General features: G+C 41.4%; 1 protein-coding gene across 5 annotated transcripts in view; it reads left to right on the forward strand.

Annotated features, from left to right (window-relative positions):
* Window positions 1–13,856, forward strand: part of DAB2 (DAB adaptor protein 2) — a 192,501-nt gene extending 178,645 nt beyond the window's left edge. For all 5 annotated transcript variants that reach the window (XM_043887174.1, XM_043887171.1, XM_043887173.1 and 2 more), the window contains 6 exons: window positions 1,364–2,017; window positions 3,017–3,173; window positions 8,179–8,811; window positions 9,558–9,667; window positions 10,357–10,427; window positions 12,129–13,856. In XM_043887174.1, the coding sequence (XP_043743109.1) occupies window positions 1,364–2,017; window positions 3,017–3,173; window positions 8,179–8,811; window positions 9,558–9,667; window positions 10,357–10,422 (1,620 nt within the window). In that variant the 3' untranslated portion in view covers window positions 10,423–10,427; window positions 12,129–13,856. The remainder of the gene's footprint in view (window positions 1–1,363; window positions 2,018–3,016; window positions 3,174–8,178; window positions 8,812–9,557; window positions 9,668–10,356; window positions 10,428–12,128) is intronic.
* The last annotated feature ends 6,629 nt before the right edge of the window (window positions 13,857–20,485 follow it).

Consider the following 20,485-nt stretch of genomic DNA (forward strand, 5'->3'; position numbering starts at 1 on the left):
ATAGAAAATTAGCTTCCATTTCAGTTGGGCAATTTTTTTTTTTAGTTGGGCAATTTTTATTGTTTATTTTCTTCTATGGCTAGCATAGTTAAGTATTTAATTGATCAGTCAATCAGAAGGAATGACAGCTGTATCCTAGGGTGAATCTTAATTAGTTGTATCATTGACCTGAATAAAGACATGTCAGATTTATCAAATTTGCTGCTTTTATGTTGAGAAGAATGTCTTATCTGACAATTGAGAACTCAAATAATTAACGTATCTGAAAAATGATAAAGAAGGAATAGAATTTGGTGTGTCTTTCAAATTAACTCTTAAACCCATGTCTCCACCTTATACATAAATTAAAGATGACTTTAAAATTAGTTGAATTTATCCACTGAATAGATGAGATTACTTAATGGTATTATTGACAGCAATGGACATGAGTTTGAGCAAACTCCAGGAGATAGGGAAGGACAGGGAAGCCTGGTGGGCTGCAGTTCTTGGGGTCCCTAAGAGTTGGACACGACTTAGCGACTGAACAACAAGAGATGAGATTACTGTCACAACACAAGCAATGCTAAGCTGTATTATGACAAAATATATAATTATTAGATTGCATCAGTATTTTGAGTATCGTGTTCTGAGAAGGATGTAGACAAAAAGTTATGTCCAAAAGAGAGACTCAGATGATGAAAATGAGAGATCCAACTTGGCAGCACCTTCAAAAAGACCCTTAAGTATTTAAAGAGGCATACCTAGCAGGCTGTGATGGGAGGGGACAATCTTTTTTGACCCCCTCCCAGAAGAAAACCCAATTATAGGGAAATATGTTAACCTTAAACTTTATCACAGCCAAAACTATAAAATATGAATATATTAGCCGGTGAATGCACTTATTGAGAAAGGTGATAGTAGGTGACTCTAGGGTTATAATAGGAGTGTACATCAGGTATGAAGTGGGTTTAGGTGTCTGAGTTCATTTCCTTCAAGTTCAATTATATTTAGTCACTTGGAATGATTTATAATCCGTTCCCTTTAAGACTTTCAAAGGCATAAATTGAAACAATGATTATGAGCTCAGTCAGTCTGAAAGGGTGAGGGGAGACATGTAAAACAAACAACTGTAAGTTTTCACTGAATGAAGGGTGAATGAAGTGGAAACCTAATTAAAAAAGGGCCTGAGAGATGCAAGGAGGACCTATTCTACAATAACTAGTGAATACACTCAGGGACGTGATGGGAGGAGGTAAGGGTCAACCAGTAAGACTGAAATATAATGGAAATTTTTATAATCCTGGTCATCAGTATGTAGCTTTCTCATTTGAAGTCACAACATGGACTAACCCTTTCTTTTTTTTTTTCTTTCCAAATGTGATAGGAAAGCAAAGATATCCTGTTAGTGGATCTAAACTCTGAAATCGACACCAATCAGAATTCTTTACAAGAAAATCTGTTCTTAACAAATGGCATCACCTCCTGCTCTCTTCCTCGACCAAAGCCTCAGGCATCTTTCTTGCCTGAAAATGCCTTTTCTGCCAATCTCAACTTCTTTCCCACCCCTAATCCTGATCCTTTCCGTGATGATCCTTTCGCACAGCCAGACCAATCGACACCCTCTTCGTCTGATTCTCTCAAATCTCCAGATCAGAAGAAAGAGAATTTGAGTAGCTCGTCTACCCCTCTGAGTAATGGGCCCCTGAATGGGGATGTTGATTACTTTGGTCAGCAATTTGACCAGATCTCTAACCGGACTGGCAAACAGGAAGCTCAGGCAGGCCCGTGGCCCTTATCAAGTACGCAAACACAGCCAGCAGTGAGAACTCACAATGAGGTATCTGAAAGAGAACAGAACGGCTTCCATATCAAATCCTCCCCGAACCCTTTTGTGGGAAGCCCTCCCAAAGGACTGCCCGTCCCGAATGGCGTAAAGCAGGACTTGGAAAGCTCTGTCCAGTCCTCACCACATGACTCCATAGCCATTATCCCACCTCCACAAAGTACCAAACCCGGAAGAGGCAGAAGGACTGCTAAGGTGAATTGTCTTCTCCACATAGCCATTGGCAGAATGCATGTGCGGTACCAAAGGGTGGTGTGATGCAAGCTGTCTTTCCTGCTGCTATTGTAGTTTCCTGTGTGGCTGTAAAATAGAAGGTGGGATAAGGCACATCGTTCTCCAGGAACACTTTCCTCTAATCAGCACCCTTTTTAAGCTTCTCACTCGGCAGTGTTTGTCACCCTCTACTTTCCGTTTGCATGTCTTGTCACGTATTATTAACTAAACACAAGTTTTTCCATTTTTAATGCTGCTATGCTTCTGTACCTCTGGTAAGTCTGATCGTCATGTAATGGGAGGGGAGGACAAGGGTTCCTATGATTCCCTTTGTAGCCTCCCGGTACTAACCCACACCCCCCACACCCCCCACCCCTTGAATTGCATTCCTGTCCAGGTGGTGGTATAAAATTCTCGAGTCTGTCTCCTCTGACTAATGCCGGAATAATCCAATGTCTTAAAAGAAACTTATATATTTACTATTACCACTTCATTCAAAAGCAATTTAAAATGTGGTTTATGTAAGTTTCATTTTTAAAATCTCATTGGAATATGCAAGCTGGCTCAATGATTAAACTACTGTATCATCTTTATGCAGAATGATTTAAATCCAGGAGAATGACCGAAATATTTAAGCTACTCACTTATAGTTGTCCTTTCACTGCCAGCTTCCAGCTTTCAGCTGATAAGGAGGTCAGACAGATACAAATGTGTGAACAAGCAAATTAGATTTCACTTTGAGCGTCCTCCATTGTATCAGTCACCAAGATCCAATATTCTGTCCACTGCCCGGATCTGTGTCTTTTTTGTTTTGTTTTGTCTTTTGGGTTTTTTTTTTTTTTGTAGTGATTTATCAATAATAGGAAAAAGTTTTTCTTTTCTTTTTGTGTACCCAAAGTCGAGTTACAGAGTAGGAAACAGAATAGAGCTGTATTTCCCTGTTCCTGAGTAACTCCTCCATATCCCTCTCTGTCCCATCAGTCTCCAGCAAAAGACTTACTTGCAGCAGACATCTTTGCTCCTCCCATCTCAGAACCTCCAGGACAATCTACAGGACAACCTGCAACCCTACAGACCAACCCTCTGGATCTCTTCAAAACAAGTGCTCCTGCCCCATTGGGGCCCCTCCCGGGTCTAGGTAGGTGTTTAGAGATGGAGTTAGGTTTGGCTCTGTTACTTTCATCAGATGAATTCATAGGAGGAAGCACTTCATATCCATAGGAGTTCCTGGGGCATAAGATTTGCACATCCTAGGGAGCCTTTCTTCCACTTTTACTTCTGTACAATCCACCTCCATTTGGAACTCTTGACTTGTAGCTGGAGTGGCTCCTTGAGTTGGCATGTGAGAAGAAATCCGTTTCCAAGTGTTGCACCTACCTGAAGTAACTTGTCATGGCTTACTGAAGACAGTTGTAAGGGATTCTGAAGCTCAGACCAGTTTCATTGGAGAAATGGGGTTGAGATCGTCTCCACTTGAAAAAGTAATAACAGGCATGTCTTCCATGTAATCTTGTCGTTATTAACTCAAAGCCCTATTATCCCCTGTTAAACTAATGCCCCTCTTGGAAGGAATATACACCTCAAGGGGGATGTAAGTGAAATCTGAAGCAAGTGTAAGTCACTGAATAAAGTGCAGGGTTCTGAGCCCAGCTCTGCCCTTCTTCATGTGGTGGGTGTGAGTAAGGTGTGTATCCTGATCAGTCTCTGAACACTTAAGCCTTAGCAGCTCCTTGCTGGTATTTTGGTTAGTTGTGTCCCTTATTAGAGTTAGAAGATAAGTCTACAGTACAGAAACCTGAAGGGGAAAAGAACACAGAAATAATGGAAGAGATGGAATTTTATCAGATACCTAAGACATGCTGCTGCTGTCAAAACCAGCAGCATTCAAAACCATGTCATTAGCTCATGTGGACCACTGAGCCCCTCTGTGGCAGGACTCTGGGAAAGGCCACATGGCTGAGAGCTGGTCCTGCTCCTTTTTGCCCACCACCTCCCGTTCTTTCCTGCCTCCATGGAACAGTTCTTCAGAAACTCTGACAATGGTTTTTGCCGCCCTACTGGGGATTCTGTTTGTTTTCCTACTTCTTGGCACTTCCACAAGCCCCAGATAGACTCTGTCTCACGAAAGAGCTAAGGGAGGGGGGCTATAAATGAAGGGGCCTCTCTTCCCTATTTTATAAAAGTTGACCAGGGATCTTGGCTTTCTCTGCCTCCTGCAGAGTCCATCATCAGGACTCTTTCTTCCTGCTGTTTTCCTGCAAAGGAAAATATTTTGGTTCTGTCATACTACATCAGTTCAATCATATCTGGAAGTGTGGTGGCAAGAGGGAGTTGGTTCCCAACTGCTGAGTGGCTGCAGGCCCTGCAGGTGTGAAAGCCAGCTCATTTCAGGTCCCTGCTTGGCATTTACGCCATCAGGAGACTCTCCAGGCACCTCAGATTTCTTGGGGTCTTCCCGTTTCTGCAGCCCTTTCTCATACACCCCTGAGGGGAGCTGGTTGGTGCTTTCCCTGTAGAGGGGTAGAGAGCTGGCATGCAGTGCTGTGCCAAGATCACATCACAGAGCTTTGTAGTCTGATATCAAGGCCCTGAAGAATTTTCACAGCCAATATTTAACAAATCAGCCTGAAAATACAGCTGGACCCTATAACAGTTAATTTATGCAGATGAAGTAAAGCTTTTTGGCTGGGTGCCCCTGTTGAGGCCCTGGGGTATACAACTGCCGAATACTGATGATTCTTCTAAGTTTGGACCTGGGACTCAAACTGAGCCCTACAGTATAGCCCCTGTCCACTCGCAGGGATCCTCAGCCAAGCCATGGAAGGTTGTAGGTCTGGCTTCCACTGGACCCAGCTGGGGGACCATCTCCTCTGGAGAACTGGGGGTGGGGAAAGAGTATTGTAGAAAGCTTTGACTAGCTGCCCTGTGTTTTAATATAGCATCAGGAAGTTAATAAAATTAACTTTTTATACCCACACTTTCTTTTTCCATGCTTTCTCCAGCAGGGCCTTAAATATCTTGGAAACACAATGCGTGGGCTTTGGTAGACAGGAATGAAGGCTGGCCTAAGTATACACTGGGAAAGTCTTTGAAAGAAAGAAAGTGAAAGTGTTAGTTGCTCAGTTGTGTCCAGCCCTTTGTGACCCCATGGACTGCAGCTTGCCATGCTCCTCTGTCCATAGAATTCTTTAGGCAAGAATACTGGAGTAGGTTGCCATTCCCTTCTCCAGGGGTTCTTCCCCACCCAGACCTTCTACATTGCAGGCAGATTCTTTATTGTCTGAGCCACCAGGGAAAGTCTTTAATTCCTGGCAAATATTACTATGTTTTTCTCCTTTATCACCACTCCCACTAATACTGTCTGTGACTAAAGCTACACATTTTCCTAAGGGAAGGCAAGTCATCCAAGCTGAAAGATGGTACAGTTTTACCCAATTTGTACATCCAATTGGAGTAAATTATTAGTGAGTGACTCTGGCTTCAGTTAATAAAGTTTAAATTATTTTTTTTAAATGATGGCAATAACTTTGTTCAAACTCAACCTACTTTGAGAAGCCTGTAGTATCGAATCTAAGAGAACTGTTCCCTTGATTGGTTGTGAAAGGAATGCAGGCATACCTTGTTTTATTACACTTCATTTTATTGCACTTTGGAGACAGTGATTTTTTTTTTTTTTTTTTTACAAATTGGTGGTTTGTGGCACCTATGAGTGAAGCAAGGGTATCAGCACCATTTTTCCAACAGCATTTGCTCAGTTCTTGTCTCTTTGTCACATTTTGGTAATTTCTGCAGTATTCCAAACATTTTATTCTTAAATGGATATGGTGATCTGTGATTGATGATCTTTGATGTTACTATTGCCAAGAGAATGACTTGCTGAAGGCTCAGATGATGGTTGACATTTTTAACAATAAATTATTTTAAAGTTAAGGTTTGTACTTTGTTTTTTTAGCCATAATACTACTGCATATTTACTAGAATATGGTATAATATAAGCATAACTTTTATATGCACTGGAAAACCAAAAAGCTTGCTTGACTCACTTTATTGTCATATTCCCTTTTATGACAGTCTGGAAACAAGCTTGAAATATCTCCAAGGTCTGCCTGTGTGCATATTCTTTGGTGTAAATGAAGTCTAATTTCTGTGTACATGTAAATAAGTATTTGAGGGACTTCCCTGGCAGTCTAATGGTTAAGACTCTGTGCTCCCAATGCAAGGGCACAGGTTTGATCCCTGCTTGGAGAACTAAGATCCTGCATGCCACACAGTGTGGCCAAGAATAATAAATAAGCATTTTAATTAACATTCCAATAAAAAATGTAGTTCTGTTCCTTGATGTCAAGGAGACAGAACAGGAGGGTAGGGACTAGAATCAGTGGTATGCCTGAGTTTTGGTCTCTATCGCAGACTGTGACCTTCCTAATTTTAATAATTAATATTCTTCTACCCAATTTCTTCACCTCAAAAGAAAGCATATTAATTTAATAAGATGAGCCACCACTGAAAGCCACTCACTCTTCATGAGCACACCCTGTGTGTTCATGGTCAGATGGAGGGGGTCTGTGACGACAAAGCTGAATCAAGTAACACCAAGCTCCAATCCTGAGAAAATTCGAGATAGAATATCTTGCTCTATCATCCCCTGAACACCATTTCAAAATATCTCTCACTCTGGAAACAAAAACATTCCTAACCCAAGTCTGAAGGCCTTTTCCTTCTTTGGTTAGAAAGCATTCATAACTAAAGAACTGCTCTGCTCCAAAGTCCAAAGCAAGTAGGTTTTTGAGAGCAGAGCATCGTTTGTGTAGTGGTATGAGGCTGAATTTAGGTTTTCTGTTAGTGGTGACAGTTTAACTGGATTATTAATACACTTGGGAGGTCACAAAAGAGAAAATGTCCTACATTTTAGAACAAGATGTCGGGAATGAGCTTCTCAAGAAGAGGAGGGCGAGCATTGAAGAGACCTAGATTTTAGTGATTTAATTAATTACAGATTAACAATGGCAGGGGTCCAGTTATAGAGTCATTTCCCCACAAAGAGCAGATGCCTAGACAGGGGTAGTTACTCACATTGCAAGTGTTTTTGTTTCTTGTTTGTTTGTTTAGGGTTTTTGTCTTTGTTTTGTCTTTGTTTTTCCTTCACATTATCTCCTCTCCCTCTTCAGAGTTTAGTGAGTGACACATGGCAGGAAGCACTTTTATTTGAAACAGCTCTCCTAGGGTAACCAGCCTTTCCTCCATTTTTGTATGTAAAAGTCTAAAACTATCTTGGCATAAACCAAATTTTACCATCCTTTTATATAGCTGTGTCAACCTTGGCAACATTTAAAAGAAAAGAAACTTTGAAATGGTTTCTTCAGGATGTAAGCATGTTAAAGCCTAACGTATATGCCTAATAGCTAGTCTCCATAAGACTCCAGACCTGAGCCATTTGCCAAATGAAAAGATTACATCAATGACTCGAGTATCCAATGGATTATCTTAATTAACTACTTCATAATAAGCATGGCTTATATATGTCAATGTATTTACTCCACATGTAGATTCGTACCACTGACAGGTTCTGTTCTAGCTATTAGAACTACATCAATGAATGTATGAAAAGGGCTCATTTTCTTTTATGACTTGGTACTTGTGGACTGTATTACCTATCTAATGAGTCAAGTTTAAAAACGTGTGGTAGAAAAAAAGGGCTTCGAAGTGCAACAAACATGTGAATATGTGCTACAGCTAATTCATCTTTGAAAAGAAAGTGAAAGTGTTAGTTGCTCAGTCGAGTCTGACACTTTGCCACCCCTGGACTGTAGCCCACCAGGCTCTTCTGTTCCTGGAATTCTCCAGGCAAAAATACTGGAGTAGGTAGCCATTCCCTTCTCCAGGGCATCTTCCTGACCCAGGGATCGAACCTGGGTCTCCTGCATTGCAGGCAGGTTCTTCACCATCTGAGCCACCAGGGAAGCCCAATTCATCTTTAGAGTGCTTTAATCTAATAAGAACCATGTCAGCCTCAAGGCTTAATAAAGGTTGGCATGTAGATGTTCTCTATAAATGCTGTCCAGAGAGCTGACTTTCTGGAACTCAAGAATCCTCTTCAAGCTGGTCTTCTGATTCAAGTCCCTTATCCCGCTTCCTTCCTTCAGGTGGCGTGCCAGTTCTATCTGCCCAGGCAGGGCCATGGAGCCCAGCACCTTTAGTCTTCAGTCAGTCCCCGTCAATGGTCCCGGGCGCCATGATGGCTGGTCAGCCTTCAGGATTCAGTCAGCCAATCGTCTTCACCACAAGCCCAAGTGTTCCGGGTTGGAACCAGCCTTCCTCTTTCGCAGTCTCAGTTTCCTCTCCACCCCCTGTAGCGTGGGGCACATCGGCATCCATAACACCCAACACATGGTCAGCAAACAGCCCTCTGGGGAATCCTTTTCAGGGCAATGTTTTTCCAGCTCCTGCTGTGTCCACCCAGACCCCTTCTATGCTCTCCTCTCTCCTGGTCACTCCTCCTCAACCACCTCCCAGAACTGGCCCTCCAAAGGATGTCCCCAGTGATGCCTTCATTGCCTTGGACCCTCTTGGGGACAGAGAAGTCAAGGAAGTGAAAGAAATGTTTAAGGACTTCCAACTGCGGCAGCCACCTACTGTGCCAGCAAGGAAGGGAGAACAGAACTCCTCTGGGACCTCGAGTGCCTTCTCCAATTATTTCAACAGCAAAGTTGGCATTCCTCAGGAGAATGCAGACCATGATGATCTGGATGCTAATCAACTATTGAGAAAGATCAATGGTAAGCTACCTATTTCTCTGTCAACTGCACCCACAAGGACTTCAGTCGTATGAGTCCAGAGAGTCTCTCAGAACCCCCTCCAGACCCCTACTCTTGCTTTTTTCATCTATCGGGGGTTATGGAGACAACGTAACCACTTGCCTTATGGAGTTAACAGGTTACCTTAGTTAGCTATTTCTAAGGACTGGCCCAGTGCTGCCCTCTTGTGACAATTCTTAAAAGGGCTGCCGAGAGCTATTGAAATTCAATGGGTTATGGCACCCGGAGGACTGTAGGTAGGTATGTAGGGCTCATTTTTTTCATGAGTAGGTATGTATGGATCATACTACCCATCTAATGGGTAGTTAAAAGACGTGGTAAAAAGAAAGAGCTTTGAAATGCAACCAGTATTTGAATGCTAGTTGTACTTTTATTGGCTAGTTAATCCATCAGGTAATTGAATCTCTAGAAGCCTTTATTTCTGTGTTGGCCTCCAGGCTTAATGAAGGTTTGCCATGTACGTGCTTTTAAGTGAGGGAATTCTGAATCTCTTCCGCCTCTAGTGAATATGCCTGGTTTCCTCTTCCAAGAAGGGATGAATTTGCTTGTAATCATCACTGTGAGTCCTGGTATTTGGTGTGATAATTTTTGTTTGGTCAATGTCAGTTTCAAAAATATGAAACTTAATTTCTAAGATAAGCCTGACTGGAGGATTTGTGCTTGCATTGGAGGAAAGCTTATTTACTGACTACTTTTTCACCTTCTAGAACTACCAAAGCCAGCTCCCCGACACAGTGCCCCGCCAGTTACCAAATCTGCTGACAATGCATTTGAGAACCCCTTCTCTAAAGATTCTTTCCACTCATCACCAGCCTCTGTAAGTACCAACTATTAGAAGCTGATATTCCAAAGTACACACCACGTAGAGTTATCACCCCCTGAATTAACCTTGCTTGTATCTCTAAAGATTCTTTCCACTCATCACCAGCCTCTGTAAGTACCAACTATTAGAAGCTGATATTCCAAAGTACACACCACGTAGAGTTATCACCCCCTGAATTAACCTTGCTTGTATCTTTGATGGTAAAGGACATTTGAATAAGATTTATCACTGAGAACCACTGCAGTGTAAACCTCAACTCAAACTGGGGAAAGATTATTTTTACAGGAACTACTCTCTTGAATTTGAGAAGTAAATATCATATAGAAAAGTCCTTTGTCTCTCACTTAATCTAGCTTGGGAAAGCACTTTGAAAGAAAATTGAGCCAAAACACTATGCTTTAAAAATCTTTCAAATGTTTAATTTCCTAACGCAAAATGACATAGCTCATAAAAATAATATTTTGCATTTTGGGGGAGCAAACATAATTCTGAATCTTGCTTTTGATGTAAATATTAAATATATATCAATCACAAGCAGAAAAACACAAATCATTGTAGACCCATACAATATCTGATTAGTCTGTGACCTAAGTGATTTTTAAAGGAATCCGAGAAGTCTTAATGATAGGTATTTTCTTATCATTGTAATTATAGTTATTGACTAGGTGGTTTTGTTTCCATAGATGGCTTCTCTTCAACCCACATCATCCGATATATATAGAGATCCATTTGGAAATCCTTTTGCCTAACTTCTGTAAGTAGAAGATCCTGCTAAGCTTAGGCTTTGTAAGAAAGGGTGGCACAGAGAATAACAGTGAAATTTTAATTTTAGAATTGGAAAGAAAAAATTCTTCTGAAATGGAGAAGTAAAAGATATGGAACACTATGCTTAACTAATTCGATAATGACTAAGCTGAGCATTTATGAATAGAGTTCTTATACATATAAAAAATAGTAATATACTCATGGATATAGGTTTCTGGCCTGTGTTTTTAATATTTCACTTCTGTATAGAAGTAAAACTCCATAAACACATAACAGCCTTCTAGATTTTTGATCTTCTTATTGAAGTGATTGCAAAGTTTCCTAGTAACTACTCAGTTTTCTATAGAAGCTTCAAATTCTGAAGGCCTTCTGATACCACCAAAGAGGTCAGCCAAACAAATCATGATTACACTTTTGCCATCCAATTCAATATGCATTTCTTTGTCGGGGAGACCTCAAAATTGGTCTGAAATCGTCTGGTGGTATTAAATCTCAAAATGGTGACAGCTTCCAGTAACCCCTTGAAAGGCAAGTTCAGATGAGTCCACTGGTGGGTTTTATCCTCAGTCAGTTATTGTGTGTTTCCAGCTTAGAGTTGGAGAAGGAAATGGCAATGCACCCCACTGTTCTTGCCTGGAGAATCTCATGGACAGAGGAGCCTGGCCAGCTACAGTCCATGGGGTCGCAAGAGTCGAACTCGGCTTAGCGACTGAACCACCACTACCTTAGATTGAGATCTGGGAGTGAAGATGGGAGTATGTTTCTTTCTCACCAGTTAGTGGAAGCAACTTTATCTGATCTTAAAAGACTGCAGTTTTTGAAGGAGAAGAGGCTTATCTGCATTTTAGAGGAAGTAGGGGATAGCTGGAAGAGGAGAAAAACAGGAAGAATGAAAAGAACCCAAACCCATTTTTTTTCCCAGTTTTGCCCCCTGGCCCCCATCCATGTGGGACTACCAAACTGTCTCTTGACCCAAACTCTCTCTCAACCCATGTAGAACTTAATTATCTTAAATAGATACATATCTTAAGTCTGATACTAACAATGAGATTTGAGTTTATTTGCAATTTGGATTAGCCCCCCTCCTCACTCCAATTCTATAATTACAGTCTTTCTGAAAATGCTTTTCCATAAAATAGGCTGCAGAGTAAGATTATTGAAAAGGCAAATTCCTGAGCCCTAGCCCTGAGGAATCCCCCTTGGTGCTGAGGAAAAGCTTTATTTTAGCAAGCATCCAGATGAGTTGCAATGTTAATAAAATGGTATGATATATTGAATCTTAACAGGGACTCACTCTTGCTTCCTCTCCCGGGGAGGCACCCATGAACCAATCAAAAGGAATAATGTGTACTAAAAGTCTAGGAGGATTGTTTGCGCCTAATTGAATTGACTAGAGTTCTCTCTGGAAGCCCTTCCTTCTTTAGGTCATGAAGAAAGGGTAATTCTAGTTAACCTGCTAAATGGTAGATGGAGGAGTGAATAGGAGAACTACCACAGGACAAAATGGGTAACATTATTGAGCACTTGTGCTAATCACTTTATTACAGATTCTATATCAGTTGTTTTATCCTCTTGAATCAGTCCTAGGAGATACTACCATTAACATAAATAATGACTTAATGTTTAACACATTAAATTTTCCACCCCAAAATTCTAACCATGGGTTTTTTTCTTCTCCATACTTCTCTAGGAACTTGGCATGCTGACTGTCCAGAGAAACAAAGAGGTTGGCCTTGGTAGTCAAGGACAAAGCTAATTGGCAGACAAGTCCTGACCTTTGCCCTTGTTCTAGCTTTGACATATTATCAGTTGCCTTATTTCTTGCTGCCTCTCCCACTTGTAGAATACCTTCTACTTTCTGTTTCACTAAACTGAATCTATGGCTTTAAATAAATTAAGAACCTAAACTCACTAGCTGAATGTAAGCGAAGTAGTTTTCCTATTTGGACCCTTGTCTATTGTGACCCTAGAACCTTCTGGAACCCATGTGACCCATGTACCCTCTGGTTGGGCGATGGAGCCACCACAACCCCTCAGATCATACTGTTTTGAATAAATTTTGAAATCCCTACTGTTCATAGTGTTTGGGGGTTCTGTTTCAGAGCATTAAACCTAAAAATTGTAGAACAAGGCACCTTCTTAAATCTTGCTTCAGACCATCACTTACAGAGCATTTTTAAAGTAAAATGGAAGCAAGTTCAATTTCTCCTTAGGAGAATCTCCTTGGAGTCTGACACACCTAAGAAAGTTTTTAAAGATACAACTTTTCTTTCTGAAGATGCTTTTTCTCTCAAGGGTGAGATTGTCCTTTCTCTTATCTCTTGCTAGCTATTGCAAAGGAGGGAAAAATCATTTTTCATCTCTCCTCTTCTTTTCCCTCCAATTCTCTTCATTCATTTTTGCTCCTGGGCTTTTCTCTTTCATAAACAATAGAGTTTTATGGGGCAAAAAAATCTAATGATTCACAGGTCTGAAGCCTCTATGCTCTACCTTCTCAGTAATCTCTAATCTCAGTAACTAGAGTTGCAAATGCACACAACCTTTATCCTTTCTATGGAATAAGAGGCTATCTTCTTGAGCTGAAGTTCTACAACAGTTCACATTGAGGAAAAATTGAACTCGACTCAGCAATGTAGGACTACATTCCTAAGAGAAGCACATCACAGCTAAATGTGATTGTGCCAATCATGTTAGGTGCTTATTTGGGGTCATGCCAGACCTTTATCAAGTAACTGGAAAGCTTTCTTGATGCCACTGTTTCACAGTCAGAAGATAAATGGGGGCGGGGGAGAATCTGTAGAGCAAGTATTTGGTGTTATCATTAAAAATTTAATGTATGAAGTGTTTTTCTCCTCACAATCTTGGAAACCCTTCCAGTTCATTTTCAGTCCTATTGTTGGCACAGATCTGAAGGGTTTGTTCTTGCCATAGTGAGTTTTGTTTTATTTTGTTTATGTTGGGTTTCTAATGTTATTTCTTGACCCCTAGTGCTCAGGTTCTTGTGGGTGTTAATCAACCACATACAATGTTATCTTTAGGTGGAAGAAGAGGATGACCACTCAGGATCAAAACAAGATGGTGGCCTCATGAACCTCTATTGATTAGCCCCAAATAGTCCAAGCTAAAGTCCTATGGCTTTATGTTGAATGGTAATAGCTGATCGTGTATGGCAATGTCTGACTTTCTACTCAGTCATTATCAACAGACTTGAAATAAATATTTTATATGTCCAAATACTTAAATGTGCTAAACTGGAGGCAATTATTTCTAGATAGTTTGAATTTTTGAAGGTAGACAAATTTTTTGAAACTGATGACCAGCCACACAATTGTTTTGTACATACTTATTTTCTTGTGCACTTTTCTGTATGCAAAGAAAGCTATAAATTTACTCATTTCAATAAACTGGAATGGCAGAATCTCATGTGTTACCGTCAGTTCATTTGACTCCTGCTTTGGGTTGGTGTGATAGGGTCAAGATATAACATATACTAGTGTAAGGTGAGCAAATGTTAATTATAACACATTCTGGATTGCCACCAAAATAAAAAAGTAGAAATCTGTGAAATAGGACCACAAGTAAATTAATATCTGATGCCTTTCAAGACTCAATTTTCCTCTCTTAGACCTATACATTCTCCTTTCCCGGGAGTTTAACGGGAGTCCAGTGGATAAGACCTATGCCAAAACAACCTCAGTTATGTCTAGTATAAAAATCATTCATTAGTGAACTATTGGTTCATGCCTCTTACCCTTTCCTCCCCTGTTCTTTATTCAGCGATGTTTGACTTCATCAAAACACAGCTCTGTGGACTGGTTCAAGCTGCTGTAAGCTACTCAGAAGAGCTTCTAAGTTTCTAAGTGAGATGGGCAAGCTGATGTTCAAATGTCTTTAGCACTAGGACACTCTTAAACACTCTCCCCTATTAAAAAAAAAAAAAAGACATTCAAGGCTCTCATTCATTTCAAGACCTAGAGCTACATAACAGATGACCCCAAGGCAGACACTGCTTGAGTGTAGAAGTCTTGGTGTTAAACTTGACATCTCCAGGTAATCAGATGAACTTGACGGAATAAGTGTCATTGATTGGCATTTACTGTTCTGGGATATTTGATAGTACTGTCTTACCTTTCCTTTTAACTGATACATTTGATCTGTTTCTGAGTAGAATATAGAGAAACAGACTCCACACTTAAGCAGCTTCCAGTAAACCACAGATGAGCTGGAAAAGGCTGCTGATAAGAATATGTTGCACAAATTACACGTTGTATCCAAATACTCTGCAGTGTATCTAACCCATTGAACCTGTGTGATATTTCCATGTGGCTTAAGCAAGCTCTTGCCAGAGGTTAACCCTTGCTCATGTGTACAAGGGGATGACATTCACTTCAGTGCAGTAGGAACTACTGTTAACCAAGCAGAGGGAGGTGCCTCCTGAAGTGTCCCTGTGAAGTGGAAACAGACCTCTTTAGAGTCTCTTAGTAGCAGCAGTAGCTTCCCTGGTGGCTCAGTTGGTAAAGAATCTGCCTGCAATGAAAAGACCCCAGTTTGATTCCTGGGTCAGGAAGATGCCCTGGAAAAGGGATAATCTACACACTCCAGTAGTTTGGGTTTCCCTGGTGGCTCAGATGGTAAAGAATCCACCTGCAATGCCGGAGACTTGGATTCAATCCCTGTGTTGGGAAGATGCCCTGGAGGAGGGAATGGCAACCCATTCTAGTGTTCTTGTCTGGAGAATCCTCATGGACAGAGGAGCCTGGTGGGCTACAGTCCTTGGAGGCTGCAAAGAGTCAGACATGATGGAGTGACTAAGCACAGCACAGCACAGTAGCAGTGGTGTTTACACCTGTAAGCCGGGAATTCAGCTTTTAGGGTAAAACTGTTAGCCTTGGAAGAGGGTTTCATTGAAGCATCACATAAATCTAAGCTAAAAGCTGTACTTTAACAGCCAATGTGCCTTCCAATCTCTCACACATAACTGATACAAAGAGAGAAGGTATTAATTTTTTCAAAATAATCTTGCATTTGTGAAGTACTTTACCATTTACACAATATAACTTCATTCTCTTGCCACTGTGATTCAGCGAGATGGGATCTATTACTGTTCCAGCTCATCTGAGAATGGCACTGTGCTTTAAAATGGCTAAATCTGCTTCAATTCTTCAAGTGAGTGGTTTCCATGGTATATTACTGTAAAACTGTGTTTCTTAACTACCTTTACTATAAAAGTTGGTAAAGCTGAACGCTTGATCTCCCAGCCTCCCTTGTACCTAGAAGTGGTCACGTGACCACACTCTGGCTATTGAGGTCTTATTCAGCTATGTAGGGAGATCTTTTCAATCAGTGGTTTCAAATTCCTCTATCAAAGTATTAGCATTGTGTCTCAAGAACCAGAGTGTGATTCTGTGTCTTTCCTGTGCTGACAGCAAGAAGGGGAAAGAATAGAGGATGGAGCTAACTCAGGCATTTGGTTGACCCTGCAATAAACTGATGAGTGAGGACTCTGACCCGTATTCCTGGAATAGGTTCAATATAAAGTCTCCTAATGAAAGACAAGAGCTCCCCAACAGTCCTTGGTAAATATTTAAGCTATTATAACCTTTGGAGGAGATTGCTAAATAATAAAACACTAGATTATTGCTGGGAAATGTTATGTTTTAATAAACTCCCTTCTGTTAAAAACAACTAAGTCTCATGTTCTAAGTTGTTATGCCAAGTGTAGGCACACACAGGCTGTGGTGGCAGCAGCCCTCTTAATGGGTCCTAATTACAGCAGTGCTGATGAACAAGGCTCAGTCTTGCATCATCTCACTCGATGAGGGACTTAGCCCCTCATTCTCTCTTGCTTCTCTGGAATGTGCTTAGTTTACTAGACCTCTACCATGTGCTGAAGATCATACAAGTGCCAGTCTCCAGGGAGACAACTGTGGTGGCCACTCAGATGCAAGGAAACTGGGCTCCTGTCATGACCAAAGATGATGTGGTTAGAAAAGAAAAGGAAAAAAAAACTCACCTCTGAAAGTCTTCATGACTGAGTTTTCCCTGTGGAGTTTTCTGTCAATTCATTTTTATTTGCTTGACTTCAGTTCAGTTCAGTTCAGTTCAGTCGCTCAGTCATGTTTGACTCTTTGTGACCCCATGGACTACAGCACGCAAGGCTTCCCTGTCCATCACCAACTCCCGGAGCCTACTCAAACTCATGTCCATTGAGTCGGTGATCCCATCCAACTATCTCATCCTCTGTCATCCAGTTCTCCTCCCACCTTCAATCTTTCCCAGCATCAGGGTCTTTTCCAATGAATCAGTTCTTCCCATCAGGTGGCCAAAGTATTGGAATTTCAGCTTCAGCATCAGTCCTTCCAATAAATATTCAGGACTGATTTCCTTTGGGATGGACTGGTTGGATCTCCTTCCTGTCCAAGGGACTCTCAAGAGTCTTCTCCAACACCACAGTTCAAAAGCATCAATTTTTCCATGCTCAACTTTCCATATAGTCCAACTCTCACATCCATACATGACTACTGGAAAAACTTTGACTAGATGGACTTGTGTTGGCAAAGTAATATCTCTGCTTTTTAATATGTTGTCTAGGTTGGTCATAGCTTTTCTTCCAAGGGGCAAGCGCCTTTTGATTTCATGGCTGCAGTCACCATCTGCAGTGATTTTGGAGTCCAAAAAAATAAAGTCTCTCACTGTTTCCATTGCTTCCCCACATACTTGCCATGAAGTGATGGGACCAGATGCAATGAACTTAGTTTACTGAATGTTGAGTTTTAAGCCAACTTTTTCACTCTCCTCTCTTGCTTTCATCAAGAGGCTCTTCAGTTCTTCTTCACTTTCTGCCATAAGGGTGGTGTTATCTGCATATCTGAGGTTATTGATATTTCTTCTGGCAATCTTGATTGCAGCTTCTGCTTCTTCCGGTCCAGCATTTCTCATGATGTACTCTGCATATAAGTTAAATAAGCAGAGTGACAATATACAGCCTTGACGTACTCCTTTCCCAATTTGGAGCCAGTCTGTTGTTCCATGTCCAGTTCTAACTGTTGCCTCTTGACCTGAATACAGATTTCTCAGGAGGCAGGTCAGGTGTTCTGGTATTTCCATTTCTTGAAGAATTTTCCACAGTTTGTTGTGATCCACACAGTCAAAGGCTTTGGCATAGTCAATAAAGTAGAAGTAGATGTTTTTCTGGAACTCTCTTGCTTTTTCATTGATCCAGCAGATGTTTGCAATTTGGTCTCTGGTTCCTCTGCCTTTTCTAAATCCAGCTTGAACATCTGGAAGTTCACGGTTCATGTACTGTTGAAGCCTGGCTTGGAGAATTTTGAGCATTACTTTACTAGCATGTGAGATGAGTGCAATTATGCGGCAGTTTGAGCATTCTTTGGCATTGTCTTTCTTTGGGATTGGAATGAAAACTGACCTTTTCCAGTCCTGTGGCCACTGCTGAGTTTTCCAAATTTGCTGACATATTAAGTGCAGCACTTTCACAGCATCATCTTTTAGGATTTGAAATAGCTCGACTGGAATTCCATCACCTCCACTAGCTTTGTTTGTAGTGATGCTTTCCAAGGCCCACTTGTCTTCTCATTCCAGGATGTCTGGCTCTAGATGAGTGATCACACCACCATGGTTATCTGAGTCATTAAGATCTTTTTTGCATAGTTCTTCTGGGTATTCTTGTGTATGCTTGACTTCAGTCCCTATTATCTTACTTTACTTGTAAGAAAGGAAAATGATTGCTGTTCCAAAAGTTACAGGGTGAACCAACTGGGCTGAGGCTGGATTTGGGATGTTTCTGGAGTATGTCTGAGGCTGCCTCCACCAGGTTCTTACTTACATTGATGGATCATCACAGAACCTGTTGTTTGAGGACAGCTAAGAGGAGTGTTGGAGCACAGGAGCTAGCAGAGAAGGAGGAGGAAGGGAAAGAAGGGTCAGTGTGACATTTGCCTTCTAGTCTCCCTCACTGGCCAGTGAACCTGGTTCACTGAGTCTTGATGGTGGAAACAAGAAGGCTAAAAACAGGAGGAACTGCCTTTTTCTGATGAAAGACCTTGGGCAAGGCAGGCAGTTACTGGCCCACATGTCCACTGGTAATCAACAGACAATAGTAATAGAAAGGCTCATAGTGGCTAAAATTAATAGGGTTGTTTTTTTTTTTTCCCATAAAAGTCTAGATTGATGGCTGCTGATGCTGCCTCAGCAAATCAACAAGACCCTCAAGGATACAGACTCTTTTCACTCCAACTTTTGTAGCTTTGGCTTTCTGCTCTTCAGTTTGTTCCTTAATGGTCACAAGATGGCTGTGTAGCTCTTGAGTAGGATGTTAACCATTCAAGGAGAGCAGAAGTGGAAAGGTGGTACAGTCAATATCTGCTCCTCATACCAAGCATTTCAGTTTTCCCCAAGGCTTTCTAGTGGATTGCAACTATGGCTCATTGGTCAGAATGTGGTCAAATGGTCACCATGAGGTGCAAGGGAGGCTGGAAACCAAGTTTTTAGCTTTACCAGAATGGCAAACCACTCGAGTATTCTTGTCTGGAGAGTCTTATGGACAGAGGAGCCTGGGGAGCGGGGCGGGGGGTGCTACAGTCCATGGGGTTGCAAAGAGTCAGACACCATTGAACTGCTGAGCACAAAGCATAGTAAAAGGAGTTAAGGAGAGGCAGGGCTGGCTGTATCATTCGTGGGCCCCAAGGCAAAACACAGATGGAGGAATCTCCATTGTTCAAATCGCAGGGTAAAAGTGCTACTGAAGGCAGTAAAATATAAAGCTCTCTCCTTTCTTATGAAATCTCTCTCTTAACATGATGTATTTTGTTTGCCATTTAATGTTGTTCTAAGTAAAGAAAAATTAAAATGTTAAAACATTAGTATGAATTTTGCCTGTAATCTTTCATTCATATGTGGAATCACTGAAATTATACAATTCATATTTCATAAGTCATATATGCACATGTTGCTATTATTCAGTCACTCAGTCATGTCTGACTCTTTGTGACCCCATGGACTGCAGCACGCCAGGCTTCCTGTCCTTCACTATCTCCTGGAATTTGCTCAAACTCACGTCCATTGAGTCAGTGATGCCATCCAATCATCTCATCCTCTGTTGCCCCTTCTCCTCCTGCCCTCTTTTGCATGCATTTCATTCCTACCAGAACCATTAGAAACACGGCACAGAATTAGCTCGATTGTCTTTAATTCACTTCTTGATACATGTGCATCTCACCAGCATGTCTCACTTATGAGTGAAAAAGACAGACGAAAAGAAACTAAGTGTTGCCCTATCTTTTTCTTTCCTTCTATGTTGTTACTTTCAGTGTTCAGTTCAGTTCAGTCATTCAGTCATGTCCAACTCTTTGCGACTCCACTGCCTGCAGCATGCCAGGCTTCCCTATCCATCACTAACTCCCAGAGCTTACTCAAACTCATGTCAATAGAGTCGGTGATGCCACCCAACCATCACTTCCAGTGTGACATAGACGCTAATGCACAGAAGGAACACTAGTAATAAAGTGTTCCTTTATTGATGTTTCCTGGTCATTTGTGGAGTTCTGTGTGTGGAAAATCCCATGGACAGAGGAGCCTGGCAGACTACAGTCCATAGGGTTGCAAAGAGTCAGACATGACTGAGCACACATGCAGGTGTGTGTTGGAAGCAAGTTCTGGTTCAGAGAGTGTGACCGCTCAGGGCTGTCAGTGTCACCTAGCCCCCATCCCCACGTGACCCCCCACTTACTCAGTATTAAACATAATGTGTGTTATGTCTCACCTTATACTCACTTTTACTTTGATTCACTGAACTCCCACACATCATAAATCCACTTGAATCCTTGAATCCTATGCTCACAGGGCAACATAAACACTCTGTGCAAATGGGGTGCCATGGAAGGAGGAACACACAGTGCATATTTCTTCTGCTTGTGCACATGTTCCACTTTACCATCAAACTTAACTTTTCAAAGCAAGCATCCCAGCGTAAAATTCAGAATTTCAAGATGGCAGCTGCAGGAGCATTAACCCAAGCCTGAGGCTTGCCTG

Source organism: Cervus elaphus, chromosome 25, assembly GCF_910594005.1.
Source record: "Cervus elaphus chromosome 25, mCerEla1.1, whole genome shotgun sequence".
Lineage (NCBI taxonomy): Eukaryota > Metazoa > Chordata > Mammalia > Artiodactyla > Cervidae > Cervus > Cervus elaphus.